Source organism: Cottoperca gobio, unplaced genomic scaffold (assembly GCF_900634415.1).
Source record: "Cottoperca gobio unplaced genomic scaffold, fCotGob3.1 fCotGob3_30arrow_ctg1, whole genome shotgun sequence".
Lineage (NCBI taxonomy): Eukaryota > Metazoa > Chordata > Actinopteri > Perciformes > Bovichtidae > Cottoperca > Cottoperca gobio.
Window position 1 is genome coordinate 700,085 of NW_021166920.1, and position 11,036 is coordinate 711,120.

General features: G+C 40.9%; 1 protein-coding gene across 1 annotated transcript in view; it reads left to right on the top strand.

The window, feature by feature from the left end:
• Window positions 1–10,268, top strand: part of nacc1b (nucleus accumbens associated 1, BEN and BTB (POZ) domain containing b) — a 16,343-nt gene extending 6,075 nt beyond the window's left edge. Inside the window, 10 exon segments of the mRNA XM_029427335.1 lie at window positions 4,260–4,410; window positions 4,585–4,662; window positions 4,664–4,828; window positions 5,654–5,869; window positions 6,496–6,733; window positions 6,736–6,902; window positions 6,904–6,952; window positions 8,677–8,977; window positions 9,369–9,466; window positions 9,619–10,268. Coding sequence (XP_029283195.1) covers window positions 4,285–4,410; window positions 4,585–4,662; window positions 4,664–4,828; window positions 5,654–5,869; window positions 6,496–6,733; window positions 6,736–6,902; window positions 6,904–6,952; window positions 8,677–8,977; window positions 9,369–9,466; window positions 9,619–9,947 — 1,767 coding nt within the window. The 5' untranslated portion in view covers window positions 4,260–4,284 and the 3' untranslated portion in view covers window positions 9,948–10,268.
• Window positions 10,269–11,036: the final 768 nt, after the last annotated feature.

Consider the following 11,036-nt stretch of genomic DNA (forward strand, 5'->3'; position numbering starts at 1 on the left):
ATATATGTGTGTATATATATATATGTGTATATATATATATATATATATAGTATATTTGTTTGTGTATATATCTATATATATGTGTGTATAATATATATATATATATATGTGTGTATATATATATAAATATGGGTGTATATATATGATATATATATATATATATATGGTGTGTATATATATATAATGTGTATATATATATGTGTGATATATACCTCCGATATATGTGGGTGTATATATATATATATATATATATATAGTCTAGATATATATATGTTGTGTATCTCGAGTGTATATATCTACTCCTCCTATCTCTCCTATAGAGGTCTCTCTCTCTCGGATATATAGACTAGAGAATCTATATATATATTCTATTTATTATATATGTATCTTATATATAGATCTATATGTATGTATATATATTATATGTCAAGGTATCTATATATATCTAGATATATATAATATATATTATATAGGATATGTATATATATATATATATATATATGTGGTGTTGTGTGTGGTCTATATAATATATATATGTTGTGTTGTATATATATCTCTATATGTGTGTCGATATATTAGCTATATATCTATATATATATATATATATATATATATAAATAGATATATAAATATATATATCTTATATATATATATATGTATATTATATATATCTTATATATATGTATTATATGTATATATATTATATATATGTATATATATATATGTCTATATATGTATATTATAGGCTCTATATATATCCATGTATATACTATCTATATATATATAGCTTGTGTATCTATCCTATCTGTTATGGTGTGATATATCTGTGTGTATATACCTATAATATATCTATATATTGTGGTATATCTATGTCTCTGTCTGTATAGGGTCTATATATGTATATGTATGTATAGTGTGTCTTATATATATTATATCTATATATATATTCTATGTATGTATATATATGTATATTGTGTAATATATATATGTCTATGTATGGAATATATAGGTAATGTGTATATATATATATATCTGTATATCTATATATGTATATGTTATGTATATGGTATTATGTATGTATATGTATGTATGTATTATAGTGCTATATGTATGTATATTATATGTATAGTATATATATATATGATATGTAGTATATGTATGTATATATATCTATCCTATATATCTATATATAGTAATCTGTATGTATATGTATATATATATATGTATATGTATTGTATGTAGTATGTATATTATGTATGTATATATATATAGTTATATATATGTTATATATATGTATGTATGTATGATAATATGTATATGTTGTATGTATATATGTATATGTAGATAATATATGGATCTGTATGTATATATATGTAGATGTATAAGAATAGGTATTGTATGTATAGGTATGTATAGTATGTATTATATGTATGTATGTATGTATGTATATATATGTATATGTATGTATAGATATATGTATGTATTATATATATGGGTATATATTATATGTATGATATATATATGGATGTATATATATAATATGTGTATATATATATATATATATGTATATAAGATATTATTAGTATTATAGATAATATCTATATAATATATATATATATATATATATATATAGGATGATATATATAGATATTTATATATAGTATTATTAATATAATGTATGTATGTAGTGTAATGATATATATATGTTATTTTTATATATATATATATGTGTGTGGGTATGTATATATATGTATATCTATATATATGTGTATATATAGGTATTTAATATTATTGTCGTATATATATGTATATATATATATGTATGTATGTATGTATGTATATATAGTATATATATATCTATGTGTATATATATAATATGTATGTTGTGTATATATAATATATATATATATAATAATATATATAGATATATATATAGATATATATATATATATATATATATATACTATATATATGTGTATATAGTGTGTGTGTGTATGTATGTATGTAGTATGTATGTATGTAGGTATGATGTATGAGGTATGTATGTAGTATGTATGTATGTATGTATGTATGTATTGTATGTATATATGTATGTATTATGTATATATGAATGTGATATATATATATATATATATATGTGTGTGTATGTATAATATGTATATATAATGTATGTATTATGATATATCATGGTCTATTTATATGTATGTGATATAGTAGTATATTATATATAGTATGTAATATATGTATGTATGTATCGATATATATATATGTATATATATAAGTATGTATGTGTGTATATATATATATATTGTTAAATATAATATGTGTGTATTGTATGTTAGGTAGTATGTGTATATATATATATATATGTGTGTTATTTATTATATATCCTATCATATATAATGTATGTATGTGATGTATGATATATATATATATATATTTATAGCATATAGGGTATGTATATATATATAAACACACATATACTAACATCATATATACACCACATAGATGATATATACACACACACACATATGTATATATATATATATATATATACTATATATATATCTAGTATATATATAGATTGAGTAAGATATATATATGTGTGTTGTGGGTATGTATATATATATAGTATGTGTGTAATATATGGAGTGTATATATTGAGATACACTTAATATACACACATAATACATACGATGTATAGTGTATACACACACAACAAGAGATAAATATATATATAGTTTATATAGATAGATGATATATAGAGAGAACACATAGGAGTCGATAGATATATAGTATAGAATAGAGATGAGATATATTATATATATAGTTATATAATATATATATAGATATTATTATGATATGGATATTATATATATATATATTAATATACATACAGTATTAATATATATATATATGTGTATATTATAATATATAAGATAACATTATATATATTATATATATATGTGGTGTTGTTATAGATCGGTAGCACGGTATATAGTACTGTATGGCTATTTATAATATACACAAGATATATTTACATGTGTATACATATATATAGAAAATATTGTACACAGAGAGAGAGAGGTAGGTAAAGAGAGGGAGAGAGAGATGGAGGGAGATTATATATATTGGTTTTGTGGTATATATATATAGTATATATATTATTTAATAGATAGAATATATAGTATATATATAAGATATAGATAGATATAGATATATAGGAGATATATATATAATATATATATTATATGATATAGAGAACATAATATATACTATAATATGATACTGCTGGCTATTATGTATATATATATAGATAGAGAGACTATATGAGAGAGAGATGAGGATAGATTAGATATGTCACATACAGTATATATTATATATAATACATACATATAATATATATATAGAGAGAGTATATATATATTATATTATATCTATAATATATACTATAATATATATATATATATATATATATATGTATATCTATATATAATGTAGTATATATGTGTTGTGTATATATATAATTTATTTATATAATTTATTTATTGTGGGTCCAGCCTTCAGTCCTCAGCATGAAAATGACTTCAGAGACAGATTCCTTGTTTATCTTTTTGTCACAAGTTAGACAGTTCCTCCACTTTTGATCACAGGCTTCTTTGTTGGATGGTGAAGAAGACGAGTGGAATAGACGAGTTATGTAAGAGACGTTGTGTTTGACTGAGGAGGAGCGACGAGAAGAATAACAAAGTAGGCCATAAACCACCAAACAGTTTATTAACTGTGAATTAGATGAAACAAGGTTAATAAAAAAGATGGCTTATATAACTGACGCTGGTGGCCCAACATTCTCTTTCATTTGGAAGTTAGTTTTGGATTCAAGTTGTTTACCAAATACTTAATGTATTAATCATACACTTCACTTCCCCTGCTCTTTATTTCAAGTCTCTTTCCTTGTTTCTGTCTTGCACATCTTCTCGTCCTTCTGTACTCTTGTCTCGTTACTCTTTTACTTCCTGCTTCCTCTTCTGCTGACCTGCCACCTCTCCTCTTCATCACTTTTCTCGTATCTCTCCCTTCAATCATCCGTCCCCGTCAACCCTTCACGTTTGTTTTCTATTAGAGCCGCGCATGTTGTGACGAGACGTCTCAGACTGTGCAGGTTGGCTAACAGTGAAGGGATGTCGTTGTTCTGACCGACTGATCTTCTCACGATGTCCGTCCTGTTACCTGTAACTTGTACCTTTGTTTCCCTGCAGACCTTGTGGTGCTGGGCAGAGCGTTATGGCTCAGACGCTGCAGATGGCGATCCCTAACTTTGGCAACAACATCCTGGAGTGTCTGAACGAACAGCGTCTGCAGGGCCTCTACTGCGATGTCTCGGTGGTCGTCAAGGGACACGCCTTCAAGGTCAAGATCAATACTAATTATCTTTCCTTTGCAGTTGAAAGAGTACACGTTGTGTGTACTTGTACTGCACACGAGGGGATCCGCTTTGTTTCATTGCACACGCCACGATATTCACACTGCATGGGTTTCAATCAGAACCCACTGACTTCCCTCTCCCTGCTGTTTACCCCTCAGGCCCACCGTGCGGTGCTGGCGGCCAGCAGTTCCTACTTTCGGGATCTGTTCAACGCCGGGGGGAAGAGCTCGGTGGTGGGAGCTGCCCCCGGCCGTGCAGCCGCAGAGCTTCCAGCAGATCCTGGCCTTCTGCTACACGGGACGCCTCAGCATGAACGTCGGAGACCAGTTCCTGCTCATGTACACGGCTGGCTTCCTGCAGATCCAGCAGATCATGGAGAAAGGCACAGAGTTCTTCCTCAAGGTGACCTGATGATTACATGCACGAGTGTTACTGGAGATGCACCGTTCTGATTGTTGTAGTTAAGGTGTGTGTGTGTGTGTGTGTGTGTGTGTGTGTGTGTGTGTATTTGATCATCAACTGCTGACAACCGGCCAGTTTCCATCGATCGGTGCATCTTTGTGTAACCGTTAGTTAAATGAACCAGCTCGGCCCCCCGCCGTATGGCATTATGTTGTCATGGGGGGGGGGGGGCGTCTGCGCTTGTCGACACGTTTTTGTGACTCAAAAATAATTGAAACCTCGGCGTGACACCACAGGTACACTCGATAGTAGCAGATGATCTGATTACATCCTTGCTGCATGAATCTGCATATTAACGAGCAAAACTGATTTCCTTGAAAGTACCCGTGAACACCTCCAGACAGAAAGTACCCGTGAACACCTCCAGACAGAAAGTACCCGTGAACACCTCCAGACAGAAAGTACCCGTGAACACCTCCAGACAGTTAATGTTCCAGCTTTGTAACGTCACACACACACACTCACAGTGTGTTTCACAAGAAGCTTTGAGTTGTGCAAGCAGCTATAACAGTTAGCTTAGCATAAATAAGATCCAGGATGAAGCGATGGCCTTTGTTTGACTTCCTGGAGTTGAAATAAGGAAGTATCTGATCGTAGATCCAGATATGTGATGCTACACACACACACACACACACACACACACACACACACACACACACACACACACACACACACACACACACACACACACACACACACGTCAGGATGGTATATTGTGTATATTTTCATAATAGTGTAAAGATTAAACGTTCACCACGCCTGCAGGTCTCCTCTCCGAGCTGTGACTCCCAGGGTCTCCACACTGAAGAGACCCCGCCCTCCGAGCCTCAGAGCCCCGTCACTCAAACAATGGGCGGAGGAGGAGGAGTCGGCGTCGTCGCCCCGGCGGCGGGGAGGCCTGCCTCCTGTCACACGCCCCTCCCCCTGTCCAAGGTGAAGACGGAACAGATGGCCTCGACACCTCAGCCCACCCCGCAGCAGGTAGGAGGTCACTCCTCGCCCTGACGCGTGTGATGAAGTGATGAACAGCATGTTGTGTGACGTAATCCGAACACATAACACCATCAGTCGGTGAGCTGCTTGTCGGAGCGGCAGTTGAAAAGTTTATCTATTAAAACTTCAGGTTCAAACATAAATGACATCAGAGGTCAGAGGTCAGAGGTCGTGCTCAGTCAACCAGCTTCACAGGAGCTTCAGCGTGAAGCGTTGAAAAGCCTTTAAAGTCACATTTATGCTAATTGTCAGGTCGTACTTGTATTCAGGGTTTTAAACACACACACAGTCTGTTTGCATCATGGCGGTGCGTCGCAAGGCAACAGCTCGGGTCCTTGTTTACTTTCTGTCGACTGATTTCACTGCAACTGGGACACATTTCAACTGTGACATCACAACTGTACAGGATGTGTGTCTCTCTGCATGGATGGAGCGCGTCGATACTACGCGTAGGACTTAAATCACTCTTTACAATACGGGACCTTTAATACTGGGAGTGCATAACGCATGTTCATATACACATCTCTATCACGTGCTGCTGACATGAGCAGCCTCTCATATTGTGTTATTGACATGCTGTGGGAGCTTCAGCTTGAAACTTTTCTTCTCCTCAGCAGGAGGGCTCTCCCTACTCGGTGGTCTGCACCCCCATGGCCAAACGCCTCTGGGAGGGGGGCAACCGTGACAACGGAGGGGGGCCTGGAGGGGGCGGGGGAGGTGGCATGAGGAAGGCGGCACGCTACTCCTCCTCCTCCTCTTCATCCTCCTCCTGCAACAATACTAACCAGGACGCCTCTGGGCGCGGACCTGCAGCCAACGCCGCCATGTTGGGCGTCGCCACTTCGATGGGAGGATCGGACTCAACAGTAACCATAACAACAATAACAACAATGGCGGGACCCCTGAAGGCACGAGCCCGGGCACGCTGAGCATGTACACCAGCGACTCTCCAATCAGTTACCACGACGACGAGGAAGAGGACGACGTGGCGGATGAGTCCGCCGAAGAGCAGTACAGACAGAATCTGCAACATGTACACCATGTACAGCATGCTGAACGCCGGAGCAGCAGGTGAGAGCGACGCTCGGCTCATTATACGTTTGTTTATATATATATCTTTCTCTCTCTCTCTCTCTCTCTGTTCTCTGTCTCTCTCTCTCTCTCTCTTTTCTCTCTCTAGTCTCTCTGTCTCTCTCCTCTCTCTCTCTGTCTCTATCTTGTTCTCTCTCTCTGTCTCGGTCTCTCGGTCTCTTGTCTCTCTGCTCTCTGTCCTCTCCTCTCTCTCTATCTCTGCTCTCTGTTCTATCTTCTGTCTCTTGTTCTCTCTCTCTCATCTTCGTCTTGTCTCTGTCTTGTCCGCTCTCCGTCTCTGTCTCTAGTCTCTCTCTCTCTGTCTCTTCTCTCTATCTCTCTCTCTCTCTCTCTGTCTCTGTCTCTGTCTCTGTATCTGATCTCGCTTCTCTGTCTCTTCTCTCTCTCTATTGTCTCTCTCTCTCTCTCTCTCTCTCTCTAGGTCTCTGTCTCTGTCTCTTGTCTCTCTCTCTCTGATCTCTCTCTCTCTCTGTCCTCTGTCTCTGTCTCTCTCTCTCTGTCTCTCTCCTCTCTCTCTCTCGTCTCTCTCTCTCTCTCCTCTCTCTCTCTCTCTTCTCTCTCTTCTCTCTCTGTCTCTTGTTCTCTGTCTCCTCCTCTCTTCGTGTCTCTGTCTCTGATCTCTGTCTCTCCTCTTCTTGTCTCTCTTCGTCTCTCTGTCTTCTGTTCGTGTCTCTCTCTCTCTGTTCTCTCTCTCTCCTCTCTCTCTCTATCTGTCTCTGTCTCTGTCTCTCTCTCTCTCTGTTCTCTGTCTCTGTCTCTCTCTCTCTGTCTCTCTCTTCTTCTCTGTCTCTGTCTCTGTGTCTCTGTCTCCTCTCTCGCTCTCTCTGTCTCTGTCTCTGTCTTGCTCTCTCTCTCTCTCTCTCTCTCGCTCTCTCCTCTCTCTCGTCTCTGTCTCTGTCTCGGTCTCTCTCTCTGGTCTCTGTCTCTGTCTCTCTCTCTCGCTCTCTCTCTCTCTCGTCTCTGTCTCGTCTCTCTCTCTCTGCTCTCTCTCTGTCCTCGTCTCTGTCTCTGTCTCTCTCTCGCTCTCTCTGTCTCCTCTCTCTCGCTCTCTCTCTCTCTCTCTCTCTTCCTGGTTTTATTAAAGGCTGCATTACAGTCAGGTAAAGTTGATTAAATCTAAAGGATTATCAGATGGTGTTAAATATTCCAAACACTGATAGTTTTACACACCTCATGTGCAGTCAGTGAGTCAGTTGGAGAGAAGATTTGACCTGTGTGGTCTTAAGATGAAGGGACGAGTGATTTGAGGGTTCTTTTAAATGTGTGAGGAGCCGTTTGTCTGTTTCCTCTGGATCCTCGTGCGTCTCCGCTGACCTGGAACTGAATCAGAGGGTTTCATGTCCAACTGGATTTATGTTCTCTAATTCGGATCCGACTAATGCAAGAATAAAAACACTTTAAGAAGTACACTTAATGATTCTTATGCATGAATGGAGTCACGCCATGTAACATGGAGCGTGGCTGCCACTGTGCCGCCCTTTCAACGTGCACTTGTGAATCTTCTCACTTATATTACGGTTATAATTAGAGCAGGACTTTGTCGATTGCATGTTTTGAAAGTTCATAAATAAAGTTAACACGGCTGAAGTGTTACATTTCTGCTTCTGCAGCAGCGTATGTGTTCATAACAATCATTTATGTGTTTATATTCCTTTAACGTCTGCTCTGAAGAGCTGCTAACACCCCACGTCCTCCCTCCTCAGTGGTCGGGGAGCGGGTTGAGGCTCTTCCGGACTTGGCCCCAGACTCGGGCGGCGGCGGGCGGGGGGGCAGAGGGGCGCGGTCCCGGCAGGACCTGGCGTCGCTGCCCGCCGAGCTCATCAGTCAGATCGGGAACCGCTGCCACCCGAAGATGTACGAGGAGGGCGACCCGGCCGAGAAGCTGGAGCTGGTGAGCGGCACCTCCGTGTTCATCTCCCGCGCACAGCTCATGAACTGCCACGTCAGCGCCGGCACCCGCCACAAAGTGCTGCTCAGACGCCTGCTGGCCGCGTTCTTCGACAGGTCAGTGTTCAACATGTCGCCCAATGAGAGCGCAGACCAGCAGTGCATTCACATGCTCCTCTGATGCTCCTCTGATGCTCCTCTGATGCTCCTCTGATGAGTTCATGAGCTTTAAGTAGTGAGTTGGAAACAAACATGGACGCTACAAAGAACACGTCTTTTAAGCAGAGTTGTTGCTCCGACTCGAGGCGTGACTTTCCCCAGTCGGGAACACGTTTTTCCGATTATTCCGACAATGCATGAATGCAGCACACATGCCCATCTCCTATCAATCAACCCGCTGAGGTTTGAACATTTTAGTTTTGAAGGAATAGTTTGTCTCAGTTTGCACAACACGTCTTCTGGTGAGACTATTTCTTATTCTTATCTCGGTTGTTTGTCCCTCGCTCAGGAGCACTCTGGCTAACAGCTGTGGAACCGGCATCCGCTCTTCAACCAACGACCCCAGTCGTAAACCCCTGGACAACAGAGTGCTGCACGCTGTCAAATGTGAGTCACGCAGAGACGTACGGCTCATAATAAATACTTGAGTTGCATCTCACTCACATTTTGCAGCTTTGAAATGTACAGTTTAAGAGTCCTCGCCATCCTTTCTTTCTTCTTTTTTCTCTCCTCATCTTTCTCTCTTTTCCGTCTTCCAGTTTACTGCCAGAACTTTGCGCCGAGCTTCAAAGAAAGCGAGATGAACGCCATCGCGGCTGACATGTGCACCAACGCCCGCCGCGTCGTCCGCAAGAGCTGGATCCCAAAGCTCAAACTGCTGATGGCCGACAGCGACGCCTACTCCGCCTTCCTGGCTGACAGTGTGAAGATGGAGGCCGACGCACTGGGGGCGGAGCAAGGCTTTGACCCCGCCTCCCTGGAAGCCGTGGCGGCGGCAGCGGCCGCCAACCACAACGAAGCGGGAGGTGGAGCCACGCAAGCAGACACCCTGCAGGCGGCGGGAGGAGACGGCAGCACTTTGTTTTGAGTGAGTGAACGGACAGATGAGCAGACGGATGGACAGATTGATGGAGGGAGGGATGCCATCTCTCTGGGGCGATGCGTAGAGAGTGGGGGCCACTGTGGTCGCTCCCCCCCGAGCCGCCGTGTGTTTGGGGATCTGTTTCTTCTTTTCCACCTCTTCTGGTCAGTTTGTTCTGCTTTCCTTCGTTTGTCCACATTTGTCTCTCGACAGCCCAGAATGCCTCACTTTGGGTTGCCCCTCCTTCTCTGGTGGAGAGGGACGGAAAGACAGAGAGAAAGGTATCAGAGAGAAGAGGCTGCCCCCCCCCCCCCCCCCCCCCCCCCCCCCCCCAGGCCTCTTCATCCCTCTGCAACCTTTCTAAACCTGATTGTTTCAGCCTTTATTTTGTTATGTTTTTAAAAGTGTCACTAAAGCCCTTTTTTCTTACCATAATCAGACATTCCCCGGGGAGGGGGGTGGGGAGGGGTAATCCTGTGGGGAGGGGTGATCATTCCTTCCCCAGACCCTGGAAACACTGTTGTTTTGATATTGAATGTACGTGTTGGCGACGCGTCCGAACCGCAGCGTCGTGAGTTGAGGTCGTGCGGAGCCTTTTTTTCTTTGTTTGTTTTCGTCAGAGCTTCTCTGAGGCGCGGGGTTGATGAGGTCAGGGGTTGATGAGGTCAGGGGTTGATGAGGCGCGGGGTTGATGAGGCGCGGGGTTGATGAGGCGCGGGGTTGATGAGGTCAGGGGTTGATGAGGCGCGGGGTTGATGAGGCGCGGGGGTTGATGAGGTCAGGGGTTGATGAGGCGCGGGGTTGATGAGGCGCGGGGTTGATGAGGTCAGGGGTTGATGAGGCGCGGGGTTGATGAGGTCAGGGGTTGATGAGGTCAGGGGTTGATGAGGTCAGGGGTTGATGAGGCGCGGGGTTGATGAGGTCAGGGGTTGATGAGGCGCGGGGTTGATGAGGTCAGGGGTTGATGCGGTCAGGGGTTGATGCGGTCAGGGGTTGATGAGGCGCGGGGTTGATGAGGTCAGGGGTTGATGAGGCGCGGGGTTGATGAGGTCAGGGGTTGATGAGGCGCGGGGTTGATGAGGTCAGGGGTTGATG